Genomic DNA, 17,630 nt, shown 5'->3' with positions numbered 1-17,630 from the left:
ACATCACAGCGATCTCCAGTGAGTACGCGGAAATTACTGAAATCTGTCAACACTAAGTAGCATGTGGAGGGAACAGAACCTTAGTTATGAGGATGAATAGTGTTGTTCCAGCCCATATTTGATCCACCATCAACACCCCTTGAATAGATTATCTGGTGGGTATCACGTGTACCCCCCATTGCAATAGTGGCCACACACAGTTCAATGCCCCCAAAAAGCACTTTGGAAAGTCTTTCCCGCAATCCTCTCTTTATCTCAATGAGTTCTTTTGAACACTGAACTGTTAGCAGTTGTTTTGCTTTGTCCTCAAAGGGCATAGAAATAAAAAGATAGAACCTGGTTAATCCACCTTGAAAACTGCACAATTAAAGTGTAAAGTTTATTCATTAGTGTCACAAGTATGCTCACATTAACACTGCAATGAAGTTACTGTGAAAGTCCCCCAGTCGCCATACTCCGGCGCCTGTTCGGGTACACTGAGAGGGAATTTAAATTTTATTTACTAGTATGACAAGAAGGTTTACATTAACACTGCAATGAAGTTACTATGACAATCACCGAGTCATAGTATCATAGAATCCTACAGTGCAGAAGGAGGCCATTCGGCCCATCGAGTCTGCACCGACCACAATCCCACCCAGGCCCTATCTCCATAACTCCCTGCATTTACCCTAGCTATTCCCCCTGATGCTAAGGGGCAATTTAGCATGGTCAATCCACCTAACCCACAGATCTTTGGTCTGTGGGAGGAAACTGGAGCACCCGGAGGAAACCCACGCAGACACGGGGAGAACATGCACACTCCACATAGACAGTGACCCAAGCCGGGTATTGAACCTGGGTACCTGATGCTGTGAGGCAGCAGTGCTAACCACTGTGCCATCCATTGAGCTGGAGTGCCCGAATACTGGTGCTCAGCACTGGTTTTCCTGGCAGTTAAGGGTTTGGAGTCATGGAGGACGGTAGTCTCGCTATCACTCTGTACATAGTTACTTACGTTAATAAGCCACTCATTAACTTACTTGCTGATCACCCATCTTTACAAGATACTGCCTGAATGACATCAGACACAGTGTGGTCTTGTCTGCGATATTGTAATGAATTTCAAGTAGCATTATATAGAAGGAGGCCATTCAGCCCATCAGGCGTTTGACAATTCTTAAAAGGAGTGATCCAACCAGTTGCACCCACTTGGTTCCCCAAGGCCCTTCAATCCTTTTCCTTTGGCAGGGGCAGCACGGTAGCACAGCGCCAGGGAACAGGGTTCGATTCCCAGCTTGGGTCACTGTCTGTGTGGGGTTTGCACGTTCTTCCCGTGTCTGTGTGGGTTTCCTCCGGGTGCTCCGGTTTCTTCCCAGAGTCTGAAAGAGGTGCTGGTTTAGGTGGATTGGCCATGCTAAATTCTCCCTCAGTGTACCCGAACAGGCGCCAGAGTGTGGCGACTAATGGGTTTTTACAGTAACTTCATTGCAGTGTTAATGTAAGCCTACTTGTGACACTAATAAATAAACTTTAAACTTCTCTAGAACATGTGCCCTTTCTTTCGAGTGTTACTATTGGATGTGCTTCCATCACTCTTTAGGACAACGTATTTCAGATCGTAGCTGCTCTCTGCATTAAATAGTTTATTTTTACCTGCATGCTCAGTTCCTTTAATGATTTTAAATCTGTGCCAATTTACATTGAACCAACTCGTGGCTCAGTGGTTAGCACTGCTGCCTCACAGCGCCAGGGACCTGGGTTCAATTCCAGCCTCGGGTCAATGTCTGTGTGGAGTTTGCACGTTCTCCCCGTATCTGCGTGGGTTTCCTCCGGGTGCTCCAGTGTCCTCCCACAGTCTGAAAGACTGTGCTGGTTAGGGTGCATTGACCTGAACAGGCGCCGGAGCGTGGTGACTAGGGGATTTTCACAGTAACTTCATTGCAGTGTTATCGTAAGCCGACTTGTGACACGAATAAATAAACTTTACTTTTGGAGGAGCAATTAATGGATTTGTGCATATCTGTCGGGACAATACAGGACTCTGGTTCGATTCTGGCTTCAGGTCACTGTCTCCATGGAGTTTACATGTTTTCACTGTGTCTGTGTGGGTTTCCTCTGGTTTCCTCCCACGGTCCAAAGCAGTGCAGGTTAGATGAATTAGCCATGCTAAATTGCCCCTTAGTGTTTAAACATGTGCAGGTTAGGTGGATTGGCCATACTAAATTGTCCCTTAGTGCCCAAACATGTGCAGGTTAGGTGGATTGGCCATGCTAAATTGCCCCTTAGTGTCCAATGATGCGTAGGTTTGATGAATTGGCCATGCTAAATTGTCCCTTAGTGTTGGGCCATGCTTAATTGCCCCAAAGATGTGTTGATTAGGGGGAATAGTGTGGTAAATGGGAATAGGGCAGTGAGTGGGTCTGGCTCTGTTGGAAATCATAGAATCATAGAAACCCTACAGTGCAGAAGGAGGCCATTCGGCCCATCGAGTCTGCACCGACCACAATCCCACCCAGGCCCTACCCCCACATATTTACCCACTAATCCCTCTAACCTACGCATCTCAGGACTCTAAGGGGCAATTTTTAACCTGGCCAATCAACCTAACCCGCACATCTTTGGATTGTGGGAGGAAACCGGAGCACCCGGAGGAAACCCACGCAGACACGAGGAGAATGTGCAAACTCCACACAGACAGTGACCCGAGCCGGGAATCGAACCCGGGACCCTGGAGCTGTGAAGCAGCAGTGCTAACCACTGTGCTACCGTGCCGTGCCGGAGAGTCGATGCAGATTCAATGGGACAATTGGTTTCCTTCCGCCCTGTAAGATTCTATGAAACAGATAGTGATTGCGACAACTACTGTATTTTGTTGTCAACACTCATCTGGTTCACTGATGTCCTTTAGGGAAGGAAACCTGTCGTCCTTACCCAGTCTGGCCTACATGTGACTCCAGAGCCACATCAATGTAGTTAGCTCTTAACTGTCTCCTGAAATAAGAACATAAGAACTAGGAGCAGGAGGAGGCCATCTGGCCTCTCGAGCCTGCTGTGCCATTCAATAAGATCATGGCTGATCGTTTCGTGGACTCAGCTCCACTTACCCGCCCGCTCACCATAACCCTTAATTCCTTTACTGTTACAAAATGTATCTATCCTTGCCTTAAAAACATTCAATGAGGTAGCCTCAACTGCTTCACTGGGCAGGGAATTCCACAGATTCTTTGTGTGAAGAAGTTCCTCCTCAACTCAGTCCTAAATCTGCTCCCCCTTATTTTGAGGCTATGCCCCCTAGTTCTAGTTTCACCTGCCAGTGGAAACAACTTCCCTGTTTCTATCTTATCTATTCCCTTCATAATCTTATATGTTTCGATAAGATCTCCCCTCATTCTTCTAAATTCCAATGCGTACAGCCCCAGTCTACTCAGTCTCTCCTCATAAACCAACCCTCTCAACTCCGGAATCAACCTAGTGAATCTCCTCTGCACCCCCTCCAGTGCCAGTATATCCTTTCTCAAGTAAGGAGACCAAAATTGTACACAGTACTCCAGGTGTGGCCTCACCAGCACCTTATACAGCTGCAACATAACCTCCCTGTTTTTAAACTCCATCCCTCTAGCAATGAAGGACAAAATTCCAATTGCCTTCTTAATTACCTGCTGCACCTGCAAAACAACTTTTTGTGAAATGGTCTCGCAAGCTGCTCAGCTCAAGGGCAATTAGAGGTGGGCAAAAAGCGCTGGCCCAGCCAGTGACACCCACATCCATTGAAAGAATTAAACAGGAAATCAGATCAAATCTGTATGTTAACTCCATTTGCTCACCTTGGATCTGTAATCCTTAATAATGCTACTTCATGTGTGCTCTGCTATACAGGGTAGATTCAGAAAGAATGTTCCTGACGGTAGGGGAGTCCAGAACTAGGGGGGGGTCATAGCTTGAGGATAAGGGGTGACCTTTTAGGACTGAGGTGAGGAGAAATTTCTTCCCCAGAGGGTGGTGAATGCGTGGAATTCACTCCCACAGAAAGTAGCTGAGGCCAAAATGTTGTGTGATTTCAAGAAATTAGATACAGCTCTTGGGGCTGGGATATGGCGGGGGAAGGGGAAATCAGGTTATTGAATTTGATGATCAGCCATGATCAAAATGAATGGCGGAGCAGGTTCGAAGGGTCGAATGGCCTACTCCTGCTACTAGCTTCTATGTTTCTACGCCCTGAAGCAAATCTTTGGCTTATTGTCTGCAGATGCTTCATTCTTTAGCTGTTTCCTTAATAATTTGCTGTTCCCTTCTGTTCTTGGGGATTGGTGATGAGGCAAGTGGGTGGCACAGTGGTTGGCACTGCTGCCTCACAGTGCCAGGGACCTGGGTTCGGTTCCTGGCTTGGGTCATTGTCTGTGTGGAGTTTGCTCGTTCTCCCCGTGTCTGCGTGGGTTTCTCTGGGTGCTCCGATTTCCTCTCACATTCCAAAGATGTGTGGGTTAGGCTGATTGGCCGTGCTAAAGTGATCAAATCACAGAATCCCTACAGAAGGAGGCCATTCAGCCCATCGAGTCTACACCAACAAGAATCTCACCCAGGTCCCATCCCTGCATCTCCACGTGATCCCCCTGATATTATGGGGCAATCCCACCCAGACCTGTTTCCCATAACCTCAAGTATTTACCCCGCTAATCCCGCTAACTGACACATCGAGGGACACTAAGGTGCAATTTAACGTGGCCATTCCACCTAACCCTCACATCTTTGGACTGTAGGAGGAAACCGGAGCACCCGAAGGAAACCCACGCAGAAACGGGGAGAATGCGCAACTCCACACAGACAGTGACCCGAGGCCGGGATTGAACCTGGGTCCCTGGCGTTGCGCGGCAACAGTGCGAACCACCGTGCTGCCCTTATTTGGCCCTTAGTTTCCCAGGATGCGTAGCTTAGAGGGATTAGCGGGGTAAATATGTGGGATTATGAGGATAGGGCCTGGGTGGGATTGTTGTTGGTACAGACTCGATGGGCCGAATGACCTCCTTCTGCACTGTAGGGATTCTATAAGTCCCAAGTCTACCTGAGCTGGAGTAGGAATCGAACCCATGCTGTCAGTGTTATTCAGAACCATGCACGAGCCATCTCCTTGAGCTAACTGAGCTAATCAGCCCCCGCTCCTGACTATTCTAGGGTGGCACAGTGGCACAATGGTTAGCATTGCTGCCTCACAGTGCCAGGGACCCGGATTCGATTCTCGGCTTGGGTCACTGTCTGTGTGGCGTTTGCACGTTCTCCCCATGTCTGCATGGGTTTCCTCCGGGTGCTCTGATTTCCCCCCACAGTCCAAAGATGTGCTGGTTAGGTGCATTGGCCATGCTAAATTCTCCCTCAGTGTACCCAAACAGGCACAGGAGTGTGTCGACTGGGGGATTTTCACAGTTACTTTATTGCAGTGTTAATGTAAGCCTACTTGCGACACTAATAAATAAACTTTACTCTTGCACAACAAAAATTTCTCCATTTCATTTTTAAAATTTCACTTGACCTCGTCCCAACATATTTTTGGCAGGGAGCGTTTGAGTTTCTGGTTCCCAATGCCCTTTGAGTGAGGTGATGCTTCCTGATGTTATCCCCAAATGGCCTGGTTCTAAGTTTAAGGTCGTGCCCTCTTGTTCTAGTCTCCCCAACCAGTGAAATTTGTTCATTTTCAGCTACCCAAGAAGAGGGAAGTCTTCTCATTTAGTCTGAAATGATTATTTATTGAGCAGGGGTATCAAGGGTTATGGGCCTGGGGCAGGTACATGGAGATGGGCCACAGATCAGTCATGGTCTTATTAAATGTGGAGCAGGTCCGAGGGGCTGAATGGCCTACTCCTGTTTCTATGCTCTGATGAGGTGGGTTAGCATCCCTACCTCTGAGCCAGAAGCTCTGGCTTCAAGTCCCACTTCAGGACTAATTTGATTTGATTTATTACCATCAAACTGGGATCCAAAACACTGTGTGACCAATTATACCCCTATTGCACCGAGTGAATGGAAGAAAGAGGGGATTTCTTGTGCGATGACATTGATTTGATTTGGTTTGATTTGATTTATTAATGTCACATGTATTTGGATACAGTGAAAAGTATTTTTTCATGTGCGCTATACAGACAAAGCATGCCGTTCATAGAGTACATAGGGAAGGGGGAAAGGGTAAGGCGCAGAATATAGTGTTGCAGTTACAGATAGGGTGTGGAGAAAGATCAACTTAATATATGGTAGGTCCATCCAAAAGTCTGACGGCAGCAGAGAAGACACTTCTTGAGTGATTGGTATTTGATCTCAGACTTTTGTACCTTTTTCCTGACAGAAGAAGGTGGAAGAGAGAATGTCCGGGGTGCGTGGGGGTCCTTGATTATGCTGGCTGCTTTGCCGAGGCAGCGGGAAGTGTAGGAAGAGTCAATGGATGGGAGGTTGGTTTGTGTGATGGACTGGACTACATACGCAAATTGTGTGCATAATGTAGCCAAACAGCTTGGTTAGCAACCCGTAAATCCTTTTAATACACCGGGTAGCAAGTGGTAAATAGCGGCGGGGAGGTTCCTGATCAGCCTTGCTGCAGAAAGTAACAGCAAACCACTGCAATACTTTGCCAAGCGTAATCTTAGAGCTGTAGGGCGGGATTTTATGGCCTCGCTTGAGCAAGACCGGAAAATCCCGCCCAAGATCAACGGACATTTCCATTGTCTGCCCCTCGCCCGCTCAGATTCCATGGCGGGTGGGGTGGTAGAATTCCAGTGATAGAGTCATAGCGATATAGAGCATGGAAACAGGCCCTTCAGCCCATCTCATCCTTGCTGACTAGGTTTCCTAAATTGAACTAGCCCCATTTGCCTGCGTTTGGCCCATATCCCTCTAAACCTTTCCCCATCCATGTACCTGTCCAAATGTCTTTTAAATGTTGTAATTGTACCCGCCTCTGCCACCTCCTCTGGCAGCTCATTCCATACACGCACCACCCTCTGTGTGAAAAAGCTGCCCTCAGATCCCTTTTAAACCTTTCCCCTCTCACCTTAAACCTACGCCCTCTAGGTTATGCCTCCCCTACCCTGGGAAAAGACCTTGACTTCTTTATTCATTCGTAGGACATGGGCGTCACTGGCTAGGCCAGCATTTATTGCCCATCCCTAGTTGCCCTTGAGAAGGTGGTGGTGAGCTACCTTCTTGAATCGTGATGTGGAGATGCCGGCGTTGGACTGGGGTAAACACAGTAAGAAGTTTAACAACACCAGGTTAAAGTCCAACAGGTTTATTTGGTAGCAAAAGCCACACAAGCTTTCGGAGCTGCAAGCCCCTTCTTCAGGTGAGTGGGAATTCTGTTCACAAACAGAGCATATAAAGACACAAACTCAATTTACATGAATAATGGTTGGAATGCGAATACTTACAACTAATCAAGTCTTTAATGTTGTTTTGTTTCTTAAAGACTTGATTAGTTGTAAGTATTCGCATTCCAACCATTATTCATGTAAATTGAGTTTGTGTCTTTATATGCTCTGTTTGTGAACAGAATTCCCACTCACCTGAAGAAGGGGCTTGCAGCTCCGAAAGCTTGTGTGGCTTTTGCTACCAAATAAACCTGTTGGACTTTAACCTGGTGTTGTTAAACTTCTTACTCTTCTTGAATCGCTGCAGTCCATATTCTGTGAGTTGACCCACAGTGCCGTTAGGGAGGGAATTCCAGGATTTTGACCCAGCGACTGCGAAGGAACGGCCGATATATTTCCAAGTCAGGATGGTGAGTGGCTTGGAAGGGAACTTGCAGGTGGTGGTGTTCCCATTTATCTGCTGCCCTTGTCCTTCTAGATGGAAATGGTCGTGGGTTTGGAAGGTGCTTTCTAAGGATCTTTGATGAATTGCTACGCCCCTCATGATTTTATAAACCTCTATAAGGTCACCCTCATCCTCCTACACTCCAGGGAAAAAAAGTCCCAGCCTATCCAGCCTCTCCTTAGAATTTAAACCTTCTAGTCCCGGGAACATCCTTGTAAATCTTTTTTGCGCCCTTTCCAATACGTCAGAAGGCCATGGTCAGAAATGCTGTCTTCTGGGTATGGAATGTGAAGTAGGAGGACCCTTTTGAGATATAAATGTTTTATCATTTATAGCACGTTATACGGCCTTTGTAAAGCAAAGCATCCTCTCACTTAGCTGAGAAATGCCATAGGACATCGACTGGTAAAGAAAATAAGATGACTAAAACTGACATTTTCGCCAGTGAAGCATAAATCATTTGCAAATCTCGCTTGTATATGAATAATTAGGTAAACTGGTTGACCTTTACTTTCGATGTGATAAAATGCCAGTGATTTGCCTTCTGAACTTTGAACAACGCCAAGAAGTTCTGAAATCATAGCCACAGGCAAATTGCAGTTTAATTTTGTTTTTTCAGCTAGGGCTTAACATATCCACCTGTAATAAGTCTTTGGAGGCAGAAGTCCCTTCACCAAAATCCCTTTATTTATCAACTCTACTAGCAGTACACAGAGTGCTATCAGCCAGCAGTCTACCTTCGGGAGTGCCAGAGGAACTGACACTCCTGGTTAAATATGAGGCAAAGACCCCCTGATTGGTCCATCAATTGGATCCTTAATCAGGGAGTTCATAGGCCAACCTGGGTCCTTGGCACCGTGAGGCAGCAGTGCCACCGTGCTGCCCACATGTCAACAATTAATAACCAGCCAGAAACCTGCCCAGTGAATCATACAGAGGTCTGGAGCAACGCTAGGTAAGAACAATGTAAAAGTTGCCCTAGTCCCAGATGACCATAGGCTGATTTTAACAGGGGCAACATTGCAAAGGCAGGGAATTCAGGGTTAACCTCAGCCGGTACGGGAATTGAACCCACGCTCTTGGCTTCGTTCTGCATCACAAGCCAGCTGTCCAGCCAACTGAGCTAAACTGACCCTCACAACCCTCAATAGAGGCTGATGAGACAAGTATCAAGCAATGTAAAATGTAATTAATGATGACATATTCTCTGATAGCTCAATTCAACCGTGTGCAACTAAACTACATAAGTCTGACCTCGAGTTCTAGCCTCTTGTACATCTCCACTTTTATTTGTCCCATTAGAGGCTGAATCTCTACATCCCCTTCCTAAATATAAAAAATCTACAGTACAGAAGGAGGCCATTCAGCCCATCGAGTCTGTACGACCACAATCCCACCCAGGCCCTCTTCTTGCAACCCTACACATTTATCCTGCTAATCCTCCTGACACTAAGGAGGATTTAGGGGGACACTAAGGGCCAATTTAGCATGGCCAATCCAGCCAACCCGCACATTTTTGGACTGTGGGAGGAAACCGGGACACCGGAGAAAAATCCACGCAGACACGGGGAGAATGTGCAAACTCCACACAGACAGTGACCCGAGGCCGGAATTGAACCCGGGTCCCTGGTGCTGTGAGGCAGCAGTGCTAACCACTGTGCCGTCCCTAACATCTCTATCTCTCTCTCACTCTCTTTCCACTTTTCAGCTGCTCCTTCAAATCTACCCCCTTTGTCCAAACCTTTGGTCATCTGCCCTAACATGTCACCGGGTGTTTGCTAATGCCCCTGAAGTGGTTTGGAATGCTTGGCGATATAAGGGGTGCTATGTAAATGTAGGTTGTGCTTCTACACATCTGAGGACCTGTAGGCATCGGGGTTAAGGGGAATGAGAGGTGACCTTATCGAGGCATATCGGGCAAAGTATTACCAAAAAAATGGCAGCGATAAAACGGAGGGAGGGATATTCTGGCCATGCTTGCCCCAAGGCCGGAAGTTCCCACTCGAGGTCAATGGAGCGTTTCACGATCCATGTCCCGCCCGCTGCGATTCCTGTGGCGGGCAGCACGGGAAAATTCCGCACGGAGTGTTTTCCATCAATGGTGCCGGCGTGTTTTCAGACTGAATCTTACTGCTCATTAGCATTAGCGTTCCAAAGATGTGCGGGTTAGGTGGACTGGCCATGCTAAATTGCCCCTTAGTGTCAGGGGATTAGCTGGGTAAATGTGTGGGGTTACGGGAATAGGGCCTGGGTGGGATTGTGGTCAGTGCAGACTCGATGGGCCAAATGGCCTCCTTCTGCACTGGAGGATTCTATGATTAATTTCTATTCCCACTTTTTGTTTTGATTTGATTTATTATTGTCACATGTACACAATGAAATGTATTGTTTCTTGCGCATTACACAGACAAAGCATACCCTACATAGAGAAGGAAAGGAGAGAGTGCAGAATGTAGTGTTACAGTCATAGCTAGGGTGTAGAGAAAGATCAACTTAATGCGAGGTAGGTCCATTCAAAAGTCTGATGGCAGCAGGGAAGAAGCTGTTCTTGAGTCGGTTGGCACGTGACCTCAGACTTTTGTATCTTTTTCCCGATGGAAGATGGTGGAAGAGAGAATGTCTGGGGTGCATGGGGTCCTTGATTATGCTGGCTGCTTTGCTGCGGCAGTGGGAAGTATAGACAGAGTCAATGCATGGGAGGCTGGTTTGCCACAATGTTCCAATGGTGCGTTCTCTCTGATTTGCCCACAGCAGAAGTGCTGGAAGCACTGGGGAGCTGCGTATAAACAGCTCCCCAACACTTGTTCCACAGCGACTGCAGGGAGCGGCAGCCAAAATCATCCCAGGCCTAAGTGCGTGGAAGTCAGCAGGCCACCGCAAACTGAGCTGTGGATCCTGGGTAGACACCTAGATGTAGTGTGGTGAGGAGGATTAAGAAACTGTAGGCCCTTCGTGGACACAGGTGAATACAGGGCAGTAAGGTCACCACCATTTCCTTCTCAATGTTTGTCAATAACTTTTCTCACCAGCGGAGTCTTCACCCTGTCTGTTCATGCCACCAAGCTTGAGGGTACCTCTGCGCTCACCCGGTGCCTCATCCCTGTGGAGTGTGAGAACGGCAGTGCTATGTCCCACCCCTCGGATTTTGACCCCGTGCCGCCATTACTGCAGATGGAGACTGCGGCCTTAAAATTGCCCCCAATGGATTCTCACGGGGCTTGACGGGGTAGATACTGAGAAGTTGTTTCCCCTTGTGGGAGAGTGTAGGACCAGAGGGCCTAATCTCAGAGGAAGGGGTTATAGAATCATAGAATCCTACAGTGCAGAAAGAGGCCATTCGGCCCATCATGTCTGCACTGACCACAATCCCACCCATGCCCTATCCCCATAACCCCATGCATTTACCCTAGCTAGACCCCCTGACACTAAGGAGCAAGTTAGCATGGCCAATCCACCTAACCTGCACGTCTTTGGACTGTGGGAGGAAACCAGAGCACCTGGAGGAAACCCACGCAGGGTCACCCATTTAAGATGGAGATGAGGAGGAATTTATTCTCAGGAGGGGATTTAATCTGTGGAATTTTCTCTCACAGAGGGCTGTAGAGGCTGGGTCATTAGGTGTGTTGAAGGCTGAGACAGACAGATTTTTAATCAGTAAGGGAATCGAGGATTCTGGGGATAAGGCGGGGAAGTGGAGTTGAGGATTATCACATCAGATCAGTCATGATCTCATTGAATGACAGAGAAGACTCAATGGGCTGAATGGCCTCCTTCTGCACTGTAGGATCCTATTCTATTTCAATTGACGGAGAAGACGTGATGGACTGAATGGCCTACTTCTAAGTCTTCGGTCTTTTCAGGTTCTTCACAATGGGAGCGGGGTTGGAGGGGAGGTTGATGAATTGAAGGAAAATAGGAAAGAGAAAACATAATTATTTCTGGTTCCTTAAATATGCTGCTTATTCTCTGCTTTTCTTTAACAAAGCAAAGCAGCTTGATCAAAGAACAAAGAACAGCACAGGAACAGGCCCTTCAGCCCTCCAAGCCTGTGCCAATCACGTTGTCTTATCTAGACCAACTGCTTATATCCATCGTATATCTATCAAGATAAGTCTTATATGTCACTAATGTGTCTGCCTCAACCATCTTACTTGGCAGTGCATTCCAGGCTCCCACCACCCTCTGTTTAAAAAAAACTTCCCCCGCACATCTCCACTGAACCTCTCCACCTTATCTTGAACCTTTCCCCCCTTATCTTGAACTTATGCCCCCTTGTACTTGCCATTTCTGCCTGGGAAAAAGCTTCCAACTGTTCACCTCATCCATACCTCTCATAATTTTATAAACTTTTATCAGGTCGCACCTCAGCCTCCGAATTTCCAGGGAGAACAATCTCAGTTTATTCAATCTCACCTCATAGGTAATACTCTCCTTCAGGCAACTTCCTGGTAAACATTTTCTGTGCTCTCTCCAAAGCCACCACGTCCTTCTGGTAGTGGGACGACCAGAATTGGACACAGTATTCCAAATGTGGCCTAACCAACGTTTTATACAACTGTAATCTAATTTGCCTATTTTTATACTCGATGCCCCGTCAGATGAAGGCAAGCATGCTATATACTTCTTTCAGCACCTTTTCCACCTGTGCTGCCACTTTTAAGGCTATGTGGACCTGTACTCCCAGATCATTGCAGAAAGGCTGAAACATACAACCTAGAACATCTGGATGGCACAGTGATTAGCACTGCTGCCTCACAGCGCCAGGGTCCCGGGTTCAATTCCGGTCTTGTGTGGAGTTTGCACATTCTCCCCAGGTCTGCGTGGGTTTCCTCAGGTGCTCAGGTTTCCTCCCACAGTCCAAAGGTGTGCAGGTTAGGCGGATTAGCCATGGTAAATTGCCCCTTAGTGTCCAAAGGTGTGCAGGATGGGTGGATTGGCCATGCTAAATTGCACCTTAGTGTCTAAAAGTATGCTTGTTAGTGGATTGGCCATGCTAAATTGCTCCTTAGTGTCCAAAGATGTGTAGGTTAGGTGGATTGGCCATGTTAAATTGCCCCTTGGTGTCCAAAGATGTGCAGGTTAGGTGGACTGGCCATGGTAAATTGCCCCTTAGTGTCCAAAGATGTGTAGGTTAGGTGGATTGGCCATGCTAAATTGTCCCTTAGTGTCCGAAGGTGTGCATGTTCAGTGGATTGGCCGTGCCAAATTGCTCCCTAATGTTCCATGATGTGTAGGTTGGGGGATTAGCCATGGTAAATTGTCCCTTAGTGTCCAAAGGTGTGTAGGTTAGATGGATTAGCCATGATAAATGTGTGGGGTTACATTGATAGGGCGGAGGTAGAGGGCCAGAGTACTATACTCTGTCAGTGATTGCCTCTTAGTGTCCAAAGATATATAGATTAAGAGGATTGGCCATGGTAAATTGCCCCTTAATGTTCAAAGATGTGCTGGTTAGGTGGATTGGCTACAGTAAATTGTCCCAAAATGTGTAGGTTAGGAGGATTAGCGAGGTAAATGTGTGGGGTTACAAGGATAAGGTGGGGGAAGTGGGCCAGGATGAGGTACCCTGTCAGAGATTGGTCCTTAGTGTCCAAAGATGTGGAGGTTAAGGGGATTAGCCATGGTAAATTGCCCCTTAATGTCCAAAGATGTGCAGGTTAGGTGGACTGGCCATGCTAAATTGTCCCTTGGTGTCCAAAGCTGTGCAGGTTAGGTGGATTGGCCATGCAAAATTGCCCCTTAGTGTTCAAGGATGTGCAGGTTCGGTGGATTGGCCATGCTAAATTGCCCCTTAGTGTCCAAAGATGTGCAGGTTAGGTGGATTGGCCATGCTAAATTGCCCTTTAGTGTTCAAGGATGTGCAGGTTAGGTGGATTGGCCATGCTAAATTGTCCCTTAGTGTCCAAAGATGTGCAAGTTACGTGGATTGGCCATGCTAAATTGGCCGCGGTAAATTGTCCCAAGATGTGTAGGTTAGGGCGATTAGCGGGGTAAATGCGTGGGGTTATGGGGATAGAGTGGTGGGTGAGGTGGGTGGTGAGGTAGGTGTGGGCCTGGGTGGGATGCTCTTTCAGAGAGATGGTGTTTCAATAAGACCTAATTTGGATAAGATTATTTAGGACCTGGCTCTTTTTAAAACTTCACCTAATGAAGAGACGACAGGAAGATTCCTCGAGCCTATTTAGGCCGCTGCTGAATGCGCTTCGGAGCAGCCATCGATCCAGCCTCAGTTCCCTTAATGTGCTCTGACAATCTGTTCTCCTTCACAGCATGACACCTGGTCGAAGCAGTACTCCTACGCACTGTTTAAAGCGATGAGCCACATGCTGTGTATCGGATACGGAAAGCAGGCCCCAGTTGGCATGTCTGATGTCTGGTTGACCATGCTTAGCATGATTGTCGGAGCTACCTGCTATGCCATGTTCATTGGCCACGCCACGGCCCTCATCCAGTCATTGGACTCGTCTCGAAGACAGTATCAGGAGAAGGTAAGAGTTCACCAGCGTATAGCTTCATCTTCAGGGATCAACTCCTGTTGCGGGAATCTCTTGATAGAAGTATCACCGGATGGCTGGGCACTGCTGGTGAGGCGGTCCCTGTTGCAACTAATGTTTATTTGAGAAAAAAAATTCTTTATTCAGGAACCTGCAATATTGTGGTGGATAATAGACACCCGAGAGTGAATACAAGGCTGAAATCTAATCGAGGGTTCCATTCTTGTAATAAGCTGTGAGAATACTTAGGTGTGTCACCTGAACTCAGTGATTATATTGCTCTTTTTTAAACCGCTCCAAGCTATTTGTATCCAACACAACACTCGCTAATTCAATAGAAGCATGTTGTCATTTAACTTTGGATGAATTTACTTGTGTTCTGCATTGTTGATCGATGATGGTGCTTAACTGAAGGCTTAATGATTACAGTGAAGTTTTGCTTCGAAATATTCTTCAGTCAAGAACGTGGGGAATTCAGTATTATATATACAAATACATATTGTACATATATATATGCTATGGTCGTATGGTTGCTGAGAAAAAAAGACATTGCCTTTTTCAACTAAACAAAACCTTGGGGATCAGCTATTCCCTACTTCATTCCCCATGGCAATGCCTGAACCAATCTGAGTCGATCTGCCTGGTTTGAATTTCAACAAAGGATTGGCAGTTAATCGTTCCCTGGTGCATTCTCCATGGCAACGTCTCGACCAATCGTTTCCACTTGCCAACCAATCAGCGCTCTCTTTTTGTGCAGTATAAATTGTTGTGGCTCAATGGTTAGCACTGCTGTCTTACGGCGTCAGGCACCCAGCCTTGGGTGACTGTGTGGTGTTTGCGCGTTCTCCCCGTGTCAGCATGGATATATATACATTATTTTTCTTTATTCTTGTGGTAAACCACTGTTAGCTTATTACCTGTATATGTGACATGCCTGGACACATCCTTGCCGGCCCTACCCGAGACTCCTCCCCCCTGGTCCAGGTATAAAGGCGACTGCTCCCCACCCCCCTGCCTCAGTCTGGACCAGTTCATCGGCATGGGTGTGCTCCAAGTCTTTTGCATACAAACTAGTCTTTGCTCGATTGATGGTACATCAATTCTTTCATGGGGTGTGGCACAGTAGTTAGCACTGATGCCTCACAGCGCCAGGAACATAGGTTCAATTCCAGCCTTGGGTCACTGTGTGTGCGGAATCTGCACGTTCTCCCCGTATCTGCGTGGGTTTCCTCCGGGTGCTCCAGTTTCCTCCCACACTCCAAAGATGCTAAATTGCCCCTTAGTTTTCCAAAGATGTGTAGGTTAGGTGGATTGGCCATGCTAAATTGCCCCTTAGTGTCCCAAGATATATAGATTTGGGGCATTAAAGTTTGAAGTTTATTTATTAGTGTCACAAGTAGGCTTACATCAACACTGCAATGAAGTTACTGTGAAAATCCCCTAGTCCCCACATTCCGGCGACTGTTAAGGTACATTGAGGGAGAATTTAACATGGCTAATCCACCTAACCAGCACATCTTTCAGACTGTGGGAGGAAACAGGAGCACCCGGAGGAAACCCACACAGACATGGGGAGAATGTGCAAACTCCATACAGAAAATGACCCGAGGCCGGAATTGAACCTGGGACCCTGGTGTTGTGAGGCAGCAGTGCTAACCACTGTGCCACGGTGTTGCAACGGAATCTTGACATAACAAACCTATCCAAGACACTCAACTATTCAAGTAGCGGATTGAAATCATTGGGCCAAGTTTTGGAAATGTTCTCTGAACTCCTCCTTTGTCTTGTTAGCATTCCCCTGTTATTATTATGTGCTTGATTTTGAATGAGTCATTTCCCATCCTCAATGTTCATGTGTATGCTTTGGGGCAGACAAGGGGCGGACCATAGAAAGGCCCGCTGGCCTCGGGTGGGATTTTCCGGTTTCGGGGTGAGCACGGTTGGAAAATCCCGCCTTTACTCTCCGTCCAAAGGTTGTTGACTAATGCTGGATCCAGGCCCCTCAGCCTTTTTGATTTGATTTGATTTATTATTGTCACATGTACTGGTATACAATAAAAAGTATTGTTTCTTGCGCACCATACAGGGGAGGGAGTGGCGTACTGGCATTGTCGCTTGACTAGTAATCCAGAGACTCAGAGTAATTCTCTGGAGACCCGGGTTCGAATCCCCTCATGGCAGATGATGAAATTTGAATTCAAAAATCTGGAATTAAAAGTCTATTGATGACCATTGTCGATTGTCATAAAAACCTATCTGGTTCACTAATGTCCTTTAGGGAAGGAAATCTGCTGTCCTTACCCGGTCTGGCCTACATGTGACTAGATCCACAGCAATGTGGTTGACTCGTAAATGCCCTCAAGGGATGGGCAATAAATGCTGGCCCAGCCAGCGACACCCACATCCCATGAATGAATAAAAATAAATAAAAGCATACAGACAAAACATACCGTTCATAGAGGAGGAAACGAGAGGGTGCAGAGTGTAGTGTTATAGTTATGGTTAGGATGTAGAGAAAGATCAACTTGATGCAAGATCCATTCAAAAGTCTGATGGCAGCTGGGAAGAAGCTGTTCTTGAGTCGGTTGGCACGTGACTTCAGACTTTTGTATCTTTTTCCCGACAGAAGAAGGTGGAAGAGAGGTTGTCTGGGGTGTGTGGGGTCCCTAATTATGCTGGCTGCTTTGCCGAGGCAGCGGGAAGTGTAGACAGAGTCAATGGATGGGAGGCTGGTTTGAGTGATCCTTCTAGTAACTTGTTCCAAAAGCTCAATTTTCTAAGTTCACCAGGCTATTGGGCGGCACGGTGGCACAGTGGGTTAGCACTGCTGCTTCACAGCGCCAGGGACCTGGGTTCGATTCCCAGCTTGGGTCACTGTCTGTGGGGAGTTTGCACATTCTCCCCGTGACTGCACGGGTTTCCTCCGGGTGCTCCGGTTTCCTCCCACAGTCTGAAAGACGTGCTGGTTAGATGCATTGACCCGAACAGACGCCGGAGTGCGGCGACTCGGGGAATTTCACAGTAACTTCATTGCAGTGTTAATGTAAGCTTATTTGTGACTAATAAATAAACTTTACTTTACTTTTATTGAATGGAGGTATTTTGGTCAGCGCTGACGTTGTGCTCAGCCATCTTGGGCTGACATCTCACAGAGAATCTGAGTCCTAAGGAGACCAACAGCGCGATTTGTAACCGTTGATTGCAGCAGCCGCACTGCAGGCACCCTGCACATTCTCTACTTTCAGCCTTCATAATGACAATGAGTGGAACACAGCGGAAAGTGAGCAGTGCTGACACCGCGTTGTGGCTTGAGGAGGTCAAAGTTCAAAGGAATGCTCCCTTTGTGCCGTGATGGGCTGC

General features: G+C 47.1%; 1 protein-coding gene across 1 annotated transcript in view; it reads left to right on the top strand.

Annotated features, from left to right (window-relative positions):
* Window positions 1-17,630, top strand: part of LOC144480410 (potassium/sodium hyperpolarization-activated cyclic nucleotide-gated channel 4-like) — a 385,148-nt gene that overhangs the window by 251,762 nt on the left and 115,756 nt on the right. Inside the window, exon 4 of the mRNA XM_078199817.1 lies at window positions 14,046-14,264. Coding sequence (XP_078055943.1) covers window positions 14,046-14,264 — 219 coding nt within the window. The remainder of the gene's footprint in view (window positions 1-14,045; window positions 14,265-17,630) is intronic.

This window comes from Mustelus asterias, chromosome 29 (assembly GCF_964213995.1).
Source record: "Mustelus asterias chromosome 29, sMusAst1.hap1.1, whole genome shotgun sequence".
Lineage (NCBI taxonomy): Eukaryota > Metazoa > Chordata > Chondrichthyes > Carcharhiniformes > Triakidae > Mustelus > Mustelus asterias.
Note: the sequence above shows the minus strand (reverse complement) of the source record. Positions and strands in the feature narration are given on the sequence as shown.